A 17,559-nucleotide genomic window follows, 5' to 3' on the forward strand; every position below is an offset into this window, starting at 1 on the left:
GCTGATAATGAGGCGTGTGACAGCAGGGCTTTATCCTGCTGAAGACATGAAACATCTTTTAGCTTGGGTAATTGTGCCACTTTTCACAGGTTTAACATTAGAGACTCCAAGAAACAGAATGGAGTTAACTGAAGATTTGCATGCAGGGTGCTGCATTTTGGCAGAAATATGAATTTGTGGTGTGATGAGATTATTTTTAAGGCTATTGTAGGATTACCTTAGCTATTGAATGTTAGTGCCATCATTACTTCTCTGTCTGTTTTGTATCATGGTCTCTCAAGTTTTGCAAAGAAAATAATTGTAGGATTTTTCTTCTAAAGGATACTGAAGCCATGAAGAGAGCACTAGCCTCCATAGACTCCAAACTGAACCAGGCCAAAGGTTGGCTCCGGGACCCCAATGCCAATGCAGGTAAACCTGTACCTCTGCATATATATATATACCAAAAGCTAAAATTTAAGCCATGGGGGAAAGGAAGAAATCCTCCCATAAGTTCGTTATTCTAACTTCTGTAACATTTTGAGCATACATCCTTTTCTGATCGTTTTTACTAACTAAAGGCATTACTGGGTCTTAAAAGGATGAAGGGCACAGATCATGTTACCTCATCATAAAGGGATAAACTAAGCTGAACTGGGCATTTGTTGCAAAAGTATTGTTTCATTCATTCACTGAATTAGAAAGCTAATTGTTATTTTTTTTGTGTGTGTCAATACTGGGGCATGAACTCAGGGCCTGAGTACTGTCCCTGAACTTTGGTTTAGCCCAAGGCTAATGTTCTACCATTTGAGTCACAGCTCCACTTCTTGCTCTTTTTTTATTTTTATTTTTTAGTGGTTAACTGGAAATAAAGTGTTTCACAGACTTTTCTGCCCTGGCTGGTTTCAAACCACAATCCTCAGATCTCAGCCTTCTGAGTAGCTAGGATTACAGGTGTGAACCACCAGCATCTGCTAGAAAGTTAATTATTTTGAGAAAAAGTTCTTCTCTGCTAGTTCCCATCAAGTAGACTTCCATTTCTGTCAACAAAGTACTTAATTAGGTAGATTAAATAGTGATGCCAATAAGAATTGGAAAGTGAAGCTGACTATATAAAGACCCAAATAGTTATTGAACTTGGCTTTATGGATTTTCTAATATAATATTTATTCCATTTTAGATTAATATTTGAATGAACATGAAAAACCTAATGGAGTTTGGAGGTGCTAAGTACTATTAAATTGTTTGAGCCAAATTTTTATCATCCATATTTTACCACCAGCTTCTTAGTATCTCCAAGCAGATATGGTTCCAAGTATCTTTTCTAGCAATATCTGTGGTTAAAACCTCACCTATAGTGGTAAGGGCACGGTTTGGATGTTAGCTATTAGATGGATTGCCTTCCATTCATTTGTCGTTTAAAGTCATCTATTCCCTCATGAATGAAATGACTGTAAGGTTTCCTCACTAAATAATTGATGTGTCTACAATGTAGATATTGAATATCTCTATTTTAGGGGATGCTGGTGAGCAGGCCATCAGGCAGATCTTAGATGAAGCTGGCAAAGTTGGTGAACTTTGTGCAGGCAAGGAACGCAGGGAGATCCTGGGAACCTGCAAGATGCTGGGGCAGATGACTGATCAAGTGGCTGACCTCCGAGCCAGGTGAATATCCTCCACTCTTAATAGACTGCTAGTGAGTCACTTGCTCTTCTAACAGGGTGATTCAGAAACGCAGTCCATGGTAATTTTATTGAGTCATCTTTGACTCATAACATAGGCATTGTACTAATCCTTCTAGTTTGAGGTAGATTTTCTCTTTTCTAAAATTTAAAATATGCTGCAGCTCCCTAATAATTAAGTTACAGCTGTAATTGAAATAGAAATTTATTTTTTTAAGGGAGAAAGAGAGAATGATAAGAAGGGGTGAGATTGATTGGAATATATTGTAAAGGTGTGGAAATGTAACAGTGGAATCCCCTTCTGTACAACTGTTAGCTAATAAAAAAAAAGCCATTTGTATTTTAGATTCTAGCCATAGGCTTATATAAAGTACGAGGCAATGTTGAAATCTGAAGGTAGAAGGAAGGTAGAAAGAAACATAGAGAGCACACTGGAATAGTTCACATATCCTTTTTAAAATCAATTATAAGATGGTCCTCTAAGTAATTTCTGGGCTCTTTTGGGTTTCTATTTAGTTATTACTTATGTGGTTTCATAATTCTTTCACCATTTTTTTTTTGCCTTTTGGCTTTTAGATTCCTTCCCCTCAATAACTTAAATATACTTAGTTTGCTTCTGAGAAAACTCAGAATAATACAGTTACTTGGAATTCACCCACAGATTGATTACATTCTAAAAGATTATTATTTTGATTGAATTTTATGATAATGACATTGAATTGTGCTCAGATGCTAATGTAGATAGAATTTAGTTTTCTTCGAGGTCATCAGAATATAGGGTTTCCATACAAACAGGACCCAGAAATGCCTCAATGTGCTGTATACCATTATTATACCTGGGTCTCAAGTATTCACACTTAAGTACACAGACCCACCTGGGCACTGGTGGCTCACATCTGTAGACCTGTCTACTCAGGAAGCTGAGACCTGGAGGATCTTGGTTTAAGCCAGTTCACAAAGTCTCCATATGCAATTAACCAGCAAAATGTTGCCTGGAAGTATGCCTCAAGTGATAGAGTGCCAGTGGCAAATAAGAAAGCCCAGTGAGAGTGAGAGGCCCTGAGTTCAAGCCCTGTTATTGTACTCTCCTGTGGGGTGAGAGCGAATACAGGTCTATTTTGGGCCAATATAATTAACAGGTCCATACAATCGTATGTAAAGTTTCTGAGAGTCTGTGGTTGCACTGTAGCCCTTGAAATCCCTTCAGGTTGGGACTCTTATCTTGGAGGTGTGGAAGAACAGTTTTAATGAATGTAATCCTCCTGAGCTCAGCAGGCTTTGTCATGGGCATGACAAGAACTTTGCAGAAGGGACAAAAAGAAGTTTTGTTCTTGTTTGGAGGAGTGCCAATGCAGCCTGACAAGGTTCTTGGCTCTTCGAATTTCTCATTTCTGGCTCTTTTGTCTGTAGTGTTTTCACAGTGCAGTAGATACTTTCACTTGGAATTCTCAAACACACCGTTGTATGTGTTTAGAGCAAGTGAATATGAGCAAGGGATGAGGCAGTTGTTCTAGGGGAGCAAACATTAATCTGTAGAGAGAAAGAGCTAGAACAGCAATGAGTAGCTGTGGGCCTGCTTCATAGTAGAGCCTACAAAACCCTTCATGATGGAAGGCTGTGAGGCTGTCTTCCTGTTGTCCTTTCTTAAAGATACCCCGTTATTATTCTTTTAATGCCTGAAACACAATAACAGTTTCTTCATTGATAATATATTCATGAATGTTTCTTTGTGTACAAAAATATGTTTTTATCCCCATGGGACTCGGTAAACCTTTTATTTTGATTGTAGCTGATATATATTTCTACTTTTTTAGTCAGATTCATATTCATCATGAATTAATAGATGTGAAGGGGGAAAAAACCAAGTTAAATTTTAAACATTATGTTTCCTAAAAGTCTCACATCCTTCTAGGTAAAGAATAGTAATAGACTTAAGAGAGTTTATTATCTCGAATGTTGGTATAGATGAAAACAGATGAATTTTAAAAAGTAGATAGATGAAGTGATTTATATTATGAAGGGAAGTATAAATGTTGTGGAGTTAAAGTTGGAACCTCAGATTAAGATGAGCCAAACCATTCTACCAAATGGTAAAGTTGCTATTTCTCTAGTTGAACATAACCAGGCTGCATGGGTTAAAAAATAATAATAATCCTAGCTTGTAAAAAGAAATGCCAAATTTTTCTTTATGATTGTAAAGTATTTAACATACTTTGTAGGAAAGTAATTCCTACTAAATCTTTTTTCTTTTTGTAAGTAGCCTACCATCTCTGAGAGAGAAAGTAAAATTGGCTCTTTAGGAACTTGATGGAAAGCAAGGTACTTGCTATCACCATGGGCTTTTGTCTTTCAGTACTGACTAGTTTTGCTAGGAATGGAAGCTAACTATTTCAGATCATCCTTAGGTTCATTGTAATGATCTTAGTAATAATAGTAGATAATAATAGTTATAGTACTTTGTTTTTCCCTTAGTGGTGCTGGGGTATGAACCCAGGGCCTCATGAATGTTAGGGAAGTATTCTACTCTGACCATACCATAAGCCCTCAAGTATATTATCTCTCTCCCATCCAATATTGGGGTTTGAACTCAGGGCCTTGCATTTATGTTATTTTTCAGATAGAGTCTAATACTTTTGAACCAGGATGGCCTCAGACTGTAATCCTTCTACCTCTACCTCCTACATAGCTAAGATTACAGATGTGGGCTACTCTACCCAATTTGTTTTTAGAGATAAGATCTTGCTACCTTTTTTCCTTGACTGGCTATGATCTTCCTGATCTCCTCCTCCTGAGCAGCTGAGATTGCATTGATGAGCCACCATGCTCCACTCCAAGTTACTTTTTTTTACTCAATGTCTACCTCTACCTCCTACATAGCTAAGATTACAGATGTGGGCTACTCTACCCAATTTGTTTTTAGAGATAGAATCTTGCTACCTTTTTTCCTTGTCTGGCTGTGATCTTCCTGATCTCTTTCTCCTGAGTAGCTGAGATTGCATTGATGAGCCACCATGCTCCACTCCAAGTTACTTTTTTTTGGGGGGGGGGGGGGACAGTCCTGGGCCTTGGACTCAGGGCCTGAGCACTGTCCCTGGCTTCTTCCCGCTCAAGGCTAGGACTCTGCCACCTGAGCCACAGTGCCCCTTCTGGCCGTTTTCCATATATGTGGTGCTGGGGAATCGAACCCAGAGCTTCATGTGTAGGAGGCAAGTACTCTTGTCACTAGGCCATATTCCCAGCCCCTCCAAGTTACTTTTTGTTTACTCATGTCATACCTCTAGTCCTAAGTGTTACTTTTGTAAGTAAGAAACAGCTGAAACCCAAATGGTTAAACATCATAAACAAAGCCCCACAGATATTAAAAGTCAGGCTCTAATTGGTTTCAGTGTAGTAGGATTTCAGTAACACTGCACAGTCTCCTCAAACATTTTCAGTACACACTTGCCCATAAATAAGACAAGTTAATGGGCTACTTATTTCTAAAGCACACATTACTATGGTAACAAAGCTTCCCATAGCAATAAGATCACCAGCACATTTTCCCAGTGAAGTTTAGATTTGGTTATATAATCACCACCAAGAGGAGAATAATTACTATCAAAATTTGCTGGCCTGGTTTCAAAGTGGCTATGCAGTCCCATAAAGCTAATGTGAATTCCTAAAAGCAAAAGAGAAAGTAGATGGTTTGGGTGTCTTGCTTTCTTTAGTTCTGTTTTTTTGTGCTATTCAAGATTACTGGGGAAAAGGAAAAAGATAAGTGTGTTCACAAACATGACATGTACTGTGATGTTGTGAAGATTTGGTTATTAAATATCTGAGAGGGGACAATGACCACTTTTGTCTGTTTGAGTAGAGGACAAGGAGCCTCACCTGTGGCCATGCAGAAAGCCCAGCAGGTATCTCAAGGACTGGATGTGCTCACAGCGAAGGTGGAAAATGCAGCTCGCAAGCTGGAAGCCATGACAAACTCAAAGCAGAGTATTGCGAAGAAGATTGATGCTGCTCAGGTAGTGGTGGTGATTTCTCAAGGGTGGTAGAAAAGACAAGAGAAAAAGAAGTGCTCTATAAATATCCTGAATCACTCCCTCTCCCCTCCTTTTCCTCTCTGTCCCTTGCCATTTACTGTGGGTAGATACTGGGTGTTTCTAAGTAATGGATGATGGATTGTTTCCTACAAGTTTCCAGTATTAACACCTCCCCTACTTCCACATGTTTATACTAATGTCCATTTATATTTTGAAATAAAGGTGTTAATTTTGAATATATCACCTAGCTAAAAGGCAGCACTCTGAATACCAGGAGTTCCTGGTGTAAATGACAGTAAATGATCCTTTATCTTAGAATTCACAACTGTATTTTGTCATATTAAATATTATTATATATTGTACATAATATATTGTCATAATGATATATTAAATATTAAAAAGTTAGAGTTTTCTTTTGATATTTTATGTAACATTATTTTTATCACACAAATGTGTGAGAAATTTTAAAAGGTGATGATAAATTCTAATGGAAAGGAACAGGGGATAGATATAGCACTTAGTGGTAAAGCAAGTGCTTAGTGTGTATGAACCTCTGGATTCAAATCTCAAACAGCATAGATACCAATAAAAAAAAAAGGATTACTTAGGTCTTACCTGAGCTAAAACTTGTGTAAAACAATAAGAATTAGTACTCAAGCTACTTAGGAGGCTGAGATCTGAGGATTGCAGTTTGAAGCCAGCCTGGGCAGGAAAGTTCGTGAGACTCTTATCTCTAATGAACTACTTAGAAAAAGCTGGAAGTGGTGCTGTGGCTCAAATGGTAGAGCACTAGCCTTGAGTAAAAGAAGCTCAAGGACAGTGCCCAGGCCCTGTGTTCAGGCCCCAGGACCGCTTAAAAAAAGGAATTAGCACTCTAGGAATGATTATTGGTGTTATATAAGTTAACTTTAGACATTTTCTGATGGCTTCTAAGTTTAATTAAATTAAATGTGCTTCATAAATAGTAGCTCACGTTGCTGTCCATTTCCTGGTATAGAATTGGCTTGCAGATCCGAATGGTGGGCCTGAAGGGGAAGAACAGATTCGAGGGGCTTTGGCTGAAGCTCGGAAAATAGCAGAATTGTGTGATGATCCAAAAGAGAGAGATGACATTCTGCGTTCCCTTGGAGAAATAGCTGCTCTGACTTCTAAATTAGCTGATTTGCGAAGACAGTATGTATTTAGTCCCTTTAATAGCTCTCTTTCTCCTATCTCTCTAACACCCCTTCTCTTCTTTGATTCTAGGAAGGTATAGTTGAATGCATGGTAAATGAATGTATCGTATTCCTCTACTTCATTCTTATGGATTCTTTGTGACATGACTGGGTCAGGTATCACCTCTGTTGTATGAGTGATGTGAGACTTAATAATACATTGTTGATCACACAGTTTTAAATTAATATATTTAGGATGCTATGAACTCCTTAAAGTTATGTTGTTATAGTTCCTAAAATAGGACTTTACCCTTTTAAAACCCATCAGTGGGTTTAAAGTTTTGTGTATGTGTGTTTGTTTGTGAGTATGTGTGTGTGTTTGTGTATATGTTTATTTATGCATGGATGTGCTATTACTGGTGCTTGAACTTGGGACCTTATACTCCCATTTCGCTTTTTCACTTACAGCTGATGCTGTATCACTTGAGCCATAGTTCCACTTCTGGCTTTTTAATGGTTAACTAGAGAGAAGAATCTCTTAGATTTGTCTGCCTGGGCTGGCTTTGAATTGAGATTCTCAGACTTTAGTCTCCTGAGGAACTAGGATTGCAGGTGTGAGGCCCCAGAGTCTGGCTAGGTTGTAATCTCTTTTGACAAGACTGGTGCTGACACTTAAACTTCATTTTTTGGGCAGTACTGGGTTTTGATCCCAGGGCCTTGGGCTTACTAGGCAGGAGCTTTACCCCTTGAGCACACTCCCAGCCCTAAATGTTATTTTTTAAATAGCAATTATAAAGGATCTTTATATTATACTTCTTGCCTGATGTTCCTGTAACAACATCCTCACCATGGCCTTAAAGGTTTTCTTGGCACTTACTTCGATTATATGGGAAAGAGGTATAATTTGTTCTGATAAATATATTGCTTTTTATAAAAACAATGTGACAAAGTGTGGTGAATGCCTGTAATCCCAGCATGAGGGAAATGGAAGCAGGAGGATATTGAGTTTGAGGCTAGCTTGGGCTACACAGTGAGATTCTGTTTCAAACACCCTACCCATTCCTAAATAAAAAGGAATAGAAAAAGTGTCAAAAATTGTAACACATGCTAAAAAAAGAAATAGGAAGGGCATACTATCAAAAGTAAAAAGTTTTTCTCTCTTCCACCCTAGTGCTCCAGCCCCAGCCCCATTCTCTAAGGAAAAGCAGAGTCAGGCGTGTTGACATATCCTTCTTCTCATTTACCCTGCCTGTTTCATTTCCTGTTCTTCCATGTGAGAGATTTGTTAGAGTTCATTGAAATCTTATATTGACTGAGGGCAATGCTGACTATGAAAGCAGGTTTCTGCCTAGTATTGTGAAATAAGTTAGTTTGGTGGGAATAGGGTAGATGTATTTTAGGCAGCATGTTGTGGTAAGGGAGACCAATTTTAGTGACAGCTCAGATTTGAGTATATATTAAAGCTAGTCCTTTGAAGATCAGGGTCTTATGCCTAGAACTTCAGTTATTTAGATTAACAAAATGTGTAGTTTATTGGTTGTAAGGTTTGATATAAAACATATTAAGGGGCTGGGGATATAGCCTACTGGCAAGAGTGCCTGCCTCGGATACACGGGGCCCTAGGTTCGATTCCCCAGCACCACATATGCAGAAAACGGCCAGAAGCGGCGCTGTGGCTCAAGTGGCAGAGTGCTAGCCTTGAGCGGGAAGAAGCCAGGGACAGTGCTCAGGCCCTGAGTCCAAGGCCCAGGACTGGCCAAAAAAACAAAAACAACATATTAAAATATATTTAAAAATACTCAAAGTCAGAAACTATTCTTAGGATCTAACACAATTCCATATACATAGTAGGCACTCATTATTAATGCTTCTTGTGAGTTTTTGCAATGATGGGATTTGAACTTGGGTGCTGGCATTTTGCAAGCATTCTGTCACTTGAGCCATGCATCCAGCTCTTCTTGTGTTAGTTTATTTTTTAGATAGAGCTATTCGCTTTTTTCCCCCCTGGGGCTGGCATCCTACTATGACCCTTCCATTTCTGCTTGCCACCTAGCTGAGATTTACAGGTGTGTATGTGCCATTATGCCCAGAGGGCTTTTTATTGAGACAGGATCTTGTTAACTTTTACCTGGGCTGGCCTGTAACTGCCTCTGAAGTAGCTGAGGTTACAGGCATGGATCACCATGCCTGGCCCCATCAGTAATGTTTCTTATTGATGTATGTATGTATGTACGTACGTATGTATATATGTATGTATGTGTATGTTGGTGGTGGGGCTTGAACTCTGGGCTTGGGTACTGATGTTTCTTATTGATGTATGTATGTATGTATGTATGTATGTATGTATGTATGCATGCATGCATGCATACACACATGCACTCACATATGTACATATGTATCTATGTTATTTGTGGGGCTTGAACTCAGGGCCTGAGTCTCTGAGCTCTTGCTCAAGGCTAGTGCTCTACTATGTTGAGCCACAGTTCTACTTCTGGTTTTTGAGTGGTTAATTGGAGATAAAGGTCTTATTGGTACTTTTCTGCCCAGACTGACTTCGAACTATGATCCTCAGATCTCAGCCTCATGAGTAGCTAGGATACTAGTGTGAGCCATAGGCATGATACACTGACACCTGGCCAGTAATTTTTTTTTCTAGGTCCTGGGGCTTGAACTCAGGGCCTGAGCCTCTTTGTGCTCAAGGATAATGCTCTATCACTTGAGCTACTAACTTGTAGCTTTTTTTTAGTTGTTTATTGGACATAAGAGTCTTACAGACTTTCCTGCATGCGCTGGCTTTGAACCAGGATCTTCAGATCTCAGCCTCCTAAGTAGCTAGGATTATAGGTGTGAGCCACCAGTTCTGTGGCTCAAGTGGTAAGCGTTAGCCTTGAGAAAAAAGAAGCTCAGGGACAGTACCCAGGCCCAGACTTCAAGCCTCAGGACTGGCCAACTTCCCCCTTACCCCCCTCAAAAAAAAAAAAAAAAAAGAATATCTAAGCCTCATGCCTGTAAACCTAGCTAGTAAGAATGCTGAGATCCATGTATCATGATTTGAAGCCAGACCAGGCAAACAAATCTGCTAGACTTTTTTTTCTCCAATTAACTAGCAAAAGCTGGAATTGGAGGTATGGCTTAAATAGTTAAAAACCCAAGTGAGAGTAAAAGGCCCTGAGTTCAAGCCCAAGAAATAGCATGAGGGTAGAAAATAGTATCCAAATGAACCATTCTGACAAATAGGTTAATATTTTCATAATTAACCACCACCACCACCACCTCCATCACTACTACGATCACCACCTCCATTGCTGTCCAGGCACACTATGTTCCAGAGAGAACTAGTACTGGTGGCAGGCTGAGGGTGCAGGGGATGATTAGTTGAGTTTAGCTTATCCAATTATTTAACTTTGTTGAGCTTGACTGCCTCAAACTCATATTTATTGATGTCTTACAACTAGGATAAAACAGTCTAAATTTAAACTATTTTCTTATTTAAAGACTAAACTACTCCTTTCCAAATTAGTAATGATTAGGAATTTGTTGTCATTATCATTTGTCATTGATGGGCCAAGTAATGTGAATTGTGTCTACAGTGTAAATTGTGACAGGATGGCTGTTTTTCTTCTTAGGGGTAAAGGAGATTCCCCAGAGGCTCGAGCACTGGCCAAACAGGTAGCTACCGCCTTGCAGAACCTGCAGACCAAAACCAACAGGGCTGTGGCCAACAGCAGACCTGCTAAGGCAGCTGTCCACCTGGAGGGCAAGATTGAGCAAGCTCAGCGGTGGATTGACAATCCCACAGTGGACGACCGGGGAGTTGGTAAGGGTGTCGGTGATTGAGCCCTCTTTGCACTGGTCTCAGTACGAATAAACAGGTTGTTGATGATCTGTAACATCTCTAATGAGGTGCTGAGGGGTGTTTAAGCCACTTGTGAATTATTATTATTTTTTTTATTTTGCCAGTCCTGGGGCTTGAACTCAGGGCCTGGTCATTGTCCCTGAGCTTCTTTTGCTCCTAAGACCAGCACTCTTCCACTTGAGCCACAGCGCCACTTCTGGCCCTTTTCATTTATGTGGTACTGAGGAATCAAACCCAGGGTTTCATGCATGCTAGGCAAGCACTCAGCTGCTAAGCCATATTCCCAGCCCCTATGTTTTTGTTTTGTTTTGCTTTTTAATGTAATTCCATATAGCTAATGAAATCTAGTGGTTTATTCTAGTAGTACAGGAGAATAAATGATTAGCACAAATAGAGCTTCATCTCAGAACTAAAACTTGGAGTGAATTATTGCTAGTCCTATGTATCTGAGATCTGAGAATTGAAGCTAGCCTGGGCAGAAAAGTATGTGGGACTCTTACCTCCAATGCACCACCAAAAAACTGAAAGTAGAGGTGTGACTCAAGTGGTAGAATGCTAGCCTTGAGTGAAATTGCTCATGGTCATCACCCAGCTCCTGAGTTCATGACCTAGAACCCATACGAAAATTTTTTGAAAGCAAACAAAACAACAACAACAAAAACTATCTAGGTTGTTTTAGTTGCAAGCACTCCTCTGTTACAACTGGGCCATTGTGTAACTTATTGGTGCAGGAAAAAAATGATAGAAATTTTTTTTTTTTTTGTGCCAGTCCTGGGCCATGGACTCAGGGCCTGAGCACTGTCCCTGGCTTCCTTTTTGCTCAAGGCTAGCACTCTGCCACTTGAGCCACAGCGCCACTTCTGGCCGTTTTCTGTATATGTGGTGCTGGGGAATCAAACCCAGGGCCTCATGTATACGAGGCAAGCTCTCTTGCCACTAGGCCATAACCCCAGCCCCGATAGAAATTTTTTGAATGTGGAGTTAACACAAAAATGTATGTAAACAGTCCTAAGTAAAATAATCTTGGTTCATATGGTAAGATGCTACATAGATCTTTCAGATCATGTTTTTGTTACTGTTGTTGTTTTCATAGTGCTAGGGGTTGAATCCAAGAATTTATCTATGCTAGGCATATGTTAAAAAGATATTTAGTGGGGTCCTGGTGGCTCACACCTGTAATCCTAGCTAGTCAGGGGCTGAGATCTGAGGATTGTGGTTTGAAACCAGCCTGGTCAGGAAAGTATATAAGACTCTTAATCTCCAATTAGCTATCCTCTGCCACTCCCCCTCCAAACAAAACAAAATACCAAAAAACTGAAAGTGGAGTTGTGGCTCAAGTGGTAGGAGTGCTAGCTTTGAGCACAAAAGCCAAAAGCTAGAGACATTCAAACCCTAGGACTGGTACACAAAAAGCAAGCAGAGAAAACAAGAGCCATAATGAAATGGAAAAATGTGTGTGATCAAGAAAAAGAAATAAATAGTAAAAGTTGGGCTAGATGTGTAGCTTAGCATGAATGAAGACTTGGGCTAAGTCCCCAGTACAAACATTAAAAAAAGTTAATATATAATATGTCTATTCTTTTGTTGTTGCTGTTAGTCTATTTTTAGTTATACTTTTTCTATATTTCGAAAGTATTTTCCTTTGTCAGGGAACTCTGTCTTATCATAATTTTTATTAAAAACCAAATTTATAGAGTGACATTGCTATTGCCTTCTCTGGGCCTGTGTGAATTTTAGTGTTTTTTCTCTTGGTCCAGGTCAGGCTGCCATCCGGGGGCTTGTAGCTGAAGGACATCGTCTGGCTAATGTTATGATGGGACCTTATCGCCAAGATCTTCTGGCGAAGTGTGACCGTGTGGATCAGCTGACAGCTCAGCTGGCTGAACTGGCTGCCCGAGGGGAAGGGGAAAGTCCTCAGGCCCGAGCACTTGCATCACAGCTTCAAGACTCCTTAAAGGTAGAACTCAGGAATACACATCATTAAGTGTTTTATGCTATCGTTATTGAAAAAGGATGGATAGAGGAGGACAACTAAAATAGAAAAAAATGTATATTTTATTTTGGCTTTAAAGAAAATAAAGAGTGTGACCAAGGTTATAAGGAAATGAGAGTTTATTTGGAAAAAGACCACTAATGTTTTATAGCAATTAAAGTAGTGTTTTCCAAGTTTTATTCATAAGTTTAGCTCTCATCCATATATCCCTTGTTGTAGTCATAGTTAATTATTTTTCATTAGGAATCACCTTTAAATTTATATAAACGAAAACAAGCTTATTTAAGAGGAATAATTCTGAAATAATGCATTTGATAAGCTACTTGAATTTTTTCTAATATTTAAAAGAAAGAAATGAAATTATTATAGTCATTTGTCTGTGTAACAGGCAATTTCCTGCTCAAGCTAGCTTCAGTTCTCTATTAAATCATCTCCGGTGTCATTCCCCACTGTATACCATTCACCTTTACAACCGTAGGCGGCATGGAGATTTCTTTGTATAAACTCAGAAAACTTAAATTGGATTAAATGAGATAACTTTGAAAAAGAACTTGTGATTTCTAAGAATCTTTTGCTTTAGACTCATGTTAAGAAATCAGTACATTTATAGCTATTGAGTTCTAGAAACCTAATCCCCATTCTCGGTTTCTTTCCTCTTAAGATAACTAATGGTTTAGCATTTTGGCACAGTGCCTGCCAGTTCTGCGATCATCACTGTATCTCTTCAGCACTGGGAGCAGTGAGGACTCTGCCTCATCCCAGGGCCTTCTTTCTTTGGGCTCACCACTGTGAAGCTCAGTGTCATTTCATAGAACACCAAGAAAGGAAGTTCATTTTCTTGATTGGATAGAGTAGGGACATGGATGTCATAGCTATGCTTTCTACTAGACACTAATCTCTTAAAAGATAGGATTCATAACTTAGACCTGGACTATCTCAGTGTTGTAAACACAGTTGACATTCAATAAATATTTATTAAATGAAGCTATAAAGGAACGTGCCATTGAGGTAAGGACATTAACAGACAGGATTTTGGAATGTTGTTGGGGATTTTCATTTATAATAATATTTTTAAGGATCTGAAAGCCCAGATGCAGGAAGCCATGACTCAGGAGGTGTCTGATGTGTTCAGCGATACCACGACTCCCATCAAGCTGTTGGCAGTGGCAGCCACTGCCCCTCCTGATACTCCCAATAGGGAAGAGGTAGGTAACTGAGGACTTCCAGTTCTTTTGTTGGCCAGCCATATATTAATTTAATTAATTTATTTATGTTTGTGCAGGTAAAATGTGGTTATAGTGTACACCATCAACAATAGTTGGGAGATTGTGGAGGGAAGGTGGGAGGGTGGAAGGGGAAGGGCCTTTTTAGTTCACTAAGTGTTTCAGATATAAATGTTTTTAATTGCAAGCAGTAGATTTGACCATCAGAGTTGAAAAAATTGAATTTATTGTCATTACATATCAAGAAACATGGAATTGGCAGCTCTGGCACTGAGTCAGAGCTAAAAAACATTTTTCCTCATAGTATGGGATGACCTTTGCTCCCCAGGCATCATTGTTTAAGGCAGAAAGAAATGAAGGGCTTGTAGTGGCCAACCAGCTTATTAGGGCACTTTATTCTCAACATAGAAATCAGGATAATCCTTTTTTATTTTTTTCTGCATGTCTTGGGGCTTAAACTTGCGGCCTGGGTGCTGTCCCTGAGCCTCTTTGTACTCAAAAAGCTCTATCACTAGAGGCACAGTGCCACTTCCAGTTTTTTCTGAGTAGTTTATTGGAGATAAGAGTCTCACGGACTTTTCTGCCCCTGCTTGGAACATGATCCTCAGATCTAAGCCTCCTGAGTAGCTAGGATTGTAGGCATGAGCCACTGGTGCCCAGTTCAGGACAATCCTTTTAAATTCTTTGATATCATTCTTCAACTCAGATCCTTCCGGTGACTATTTCCTGTTCTAAACTGAAGCCAGAGAGTCCTTAAAAATGAACAGTAATGGCCAAAATGTGCTTTAAATTAACTCTCCAGGAAATAAAAATACCAAAATCCTGTTTGTAATATTGGTTGATTTCCATGATGTTAAATATTTCCATATGGATGTTTTAACCTAAAATCACTGAAGGCAGAGTTGGGAAGAGAGGGTCATGTTTGACCTTTGTCAGCTGGTATGAGTGGGTAAAAATGGCTTCAGAACCTCACGAAGTCTGGTCCCCTACTTCTCTGATCTCATTGGTATATATTCTTCTCCTTCATGCTCCTTTCTTTACAATGACTTTGAATTACACTCCTAGTGTTCTTTATGTATTTGTCATTCTTCCCACAGATTATTATTTTTTTTTTCTAGAATGTCATTTTTGTGTGACTACCTAAAATAGCACCATAACCCCAGGGGGTTCTTTGTCACCGCTATAGTTCTGGTTACTAGAACAATGTTCTATCCTTGCACTTTATTGTTACAGAAATTCTCCAGGAGACCTTTGCTTATATCTCATTGTGTAGAACTCTGTGACATGGCTGCCATAGCTTCAAAGAAATCTGGAAACAAATATTTGGTTCCAAGGAGTTTAGGTCAGCCATCCAAGACAACATAGAATTTGTGGGTGTAGGTTTGTGTTATTCTTATCTGCTCACCTCCATTTTCTTTCTCTCGCTGAGCTCCCTAAGCAGTTCAGATCATGTTCCCTTAAGCTGGGATGATTTGCCACTTTTTCATTTTATTCTTCTGAGTTTAGACTAGAAGATCCGGCCATTTGTTCATTTCCTCCACCTAGGGCATCATCGTTTCCTCAACATATGTTCACTTCTGTTCACTCTTTGGAAATGTTTATTGATTTTTGCCTTATCCTCATCTTCTCAAACCACTGACTAACTCAAATGTGGTAATTTGGCCTAAAAATATTGCTGGAATTCTTTCCATTTTCCATTGATATTCTCAAAGCTCTAATTCTGATCCTTGTTTCTTTTTTTAAAAAATATTTTTTTTTTTTTGCCAGTCCTGGGCCTTGGACTCAGGGCCTGAGCACTGTCCCTGGCTTCTTTTTGCTCAAGGCTAGCACTCTGCCACTTGAGCCACAGCGCCACTTCTGGTCATTTTCTGTATGTGTGGTGCTGGGGAATCGAACCCAGGGCTTCCTGCATACGAGGCAAGCGCTCTTGCCACTAGGCTATATCCCCAGCCCCTAAAAAATAATTCTTATGATTTAATGATTTTTTTCTTTTCTGTTTTTGTGGTGCTGAGGAATTGAACCCAGGGCCTCATGCATGCTAGGCAAGCACTCTTCACTAAGCCACATACCCAGCCCTGATACTTGTTTCTTGTATGCCTGCATAGGTCTGACTTGTCTTCTCTAAATCTGTCAGAAAGCTACTAATAAAAAGAAAAAAAACCTTGTAAATCTGATCTCTCTGTTTCAGCTAAGTGTGTGTGTGTGTGTGTGTGTGTGTGTGTGTGTGTGTGTGTGTGTTAGAAAAAGACAGAGAGGGATGGAGGGGGGAGGTGAGAGAAAGAATCGGTATTGGGGCTTGAAATCAAGGCTTCATGTTCTTACTTAGCTTGTTTGTTTCTGGCTAGCACTCTTCCACTTGAGCCATGCCTCCAGTCCAGCTTTCTTGTGGTTGATTGGAGATAGGAGTCTGGCTTTAAACTGCTATCCTCATATGCATGGGCTGCTCATGCCTGGCTCTACTTAAATTCTAGTGAGATATAGGATCAAGCCAGAGCTATTTTTCTGGCTTTTCATACACTTTATATCAACTTCTTAAAACCTTCTGCCTCTTCGGTTATACTCCAGCAATACTTAGTTGCTTATGATTTCTTGCATTTTGTGCCCTTCACATATCTTTGGTTTCTGTTTCTCTTCCTAACTATCATTTTTGCCATTTTTCCCTCTGGTATTCCTCTTGATCCTATTATCATTTGCTTCGTAGATAGGTGGTCTTTTTCTTTTCCTCCCATGACGTCAATGGGCAGCTATATTACTGCACAAGTAACATGACATATAAATGTTTATGGAGTCCTTTTCTTCTGCTAGGCTGGTAGCCCCTTGAGATACAAATGTTTTGTCTTCTCCATTTTATATCTTCAGCACCTACTTCAGGGTTGAGCATATAGTGGTCAGTAAATTTGGATGGAATGTCAAGAAAAGCTAGCTAATCATTCCGCTAAATCAGAGGGAACAGTAGACATGGTTTTGGATTGAAAGGTCAGTCAAGAAGTGCAAAAGATCTGTAGCTCCAGAGTGTGGGAGACCAGCGTGGTAAGAAACAAGGCCAGAAGAAAGGGGACTAGGAGAACAGAGCTGTTAGACAGTGATTCTGAGCATTAATGGCAGGATCCTGAGAAGGTAAATCCAGGAAGAGGTCCAGGAGGTTGAAGAGACGGAAGAGGATAGATAAAACATGGCAGTGAAACTGGAGTTTGCTGTTGAGTCAAGAAATGTACGGACATTTTCTGCCTTAAGTCATTACTGGGCACCAAGTATGGGCAGGTAGAACCTTGGGAGGAGATGAAAAAAATGCATTGCATCTGGGCAGGCAGTTCCTGACATTCTTTGTGCAGAGCACAAACCTGACTTGGTCCTGTTTAGCATCCCTTGCTTTTTCAATGATCAGTCCTAGGAATGCTATCCAAACATTTTGTCATTTCAAATAACTAAATAGTTTTCTTCATGCTGTTCCCTTTGTGTAATATTCGTGTTGAAGGAAGAATTAACTTATAAATGTGACAAATGAAGTTATGTACTTTCTCACCCATTCTTGCCCTGTGTCAGGCCCAGGAGTGAGCACAAGCTATCATTTTTCTGAAGAGATTAAGGGCAGTGGGGATTTTTGTTTTTTTGTTTTTGCCAGTCCTGGGGCCTAGACTCAGGGCCTG

General features: G+C 39.6%; 1 protein-coding gene across 2 annotated transcripts in view; it reads left to right on the forward strand.

Annotated features, from left to right (window-relative positions):
- Vcl (vinculin) overlaps positions 1-17,559 on the forward strand; it is a 98,149-nt gene that overhangs the window by 61,958 nt on the left and 18,632 nt on the right. For both annotated transcript variants that reach the window (XM_048339089.1, XM_048339088.1), the window contains exons 7-13: positions 321-411; positions 1,497-1,644; positions 5,515-5,668; positions 6,684-6,859; positions 10,467-10,657; positions 12,454-12,653; positions 13,766-13,894. In XM_048339089.1, coding sequence (XP_048195046.1) covers positions 321-411; positions 1,497-1,644; positions 5,515-5,668; positions 6,684-6,859; positions 10,467-10,657; positions 12,454-12,653; positions 13,766-13,894 — 1,089 coding nt within the window. The remainder of the gene's footprint in view (positions 1-320; positions 412-1,496; positions 1,645-5,514; positions 5,669-6,683; positions 6,860-10,466; positions 10,658-12,453; positions 12,654-13,765; positions 13,895-17,559) is intronic.

Source organism: Perognathus longimembris, chromosome 2 (assembly GCF_023159225.1).
Source record: "Perognathus longimembris pacificus isolate PPM17 chromosome 2, ASM2315922v1, whole genome shotgun sequence".
Taxonomy (NCBI): Eukaryota; Metazoa; Chordata; class Mammalia; order Rodentia; family Heteromyidae; genus Perognathus; species Perognathus longimembris.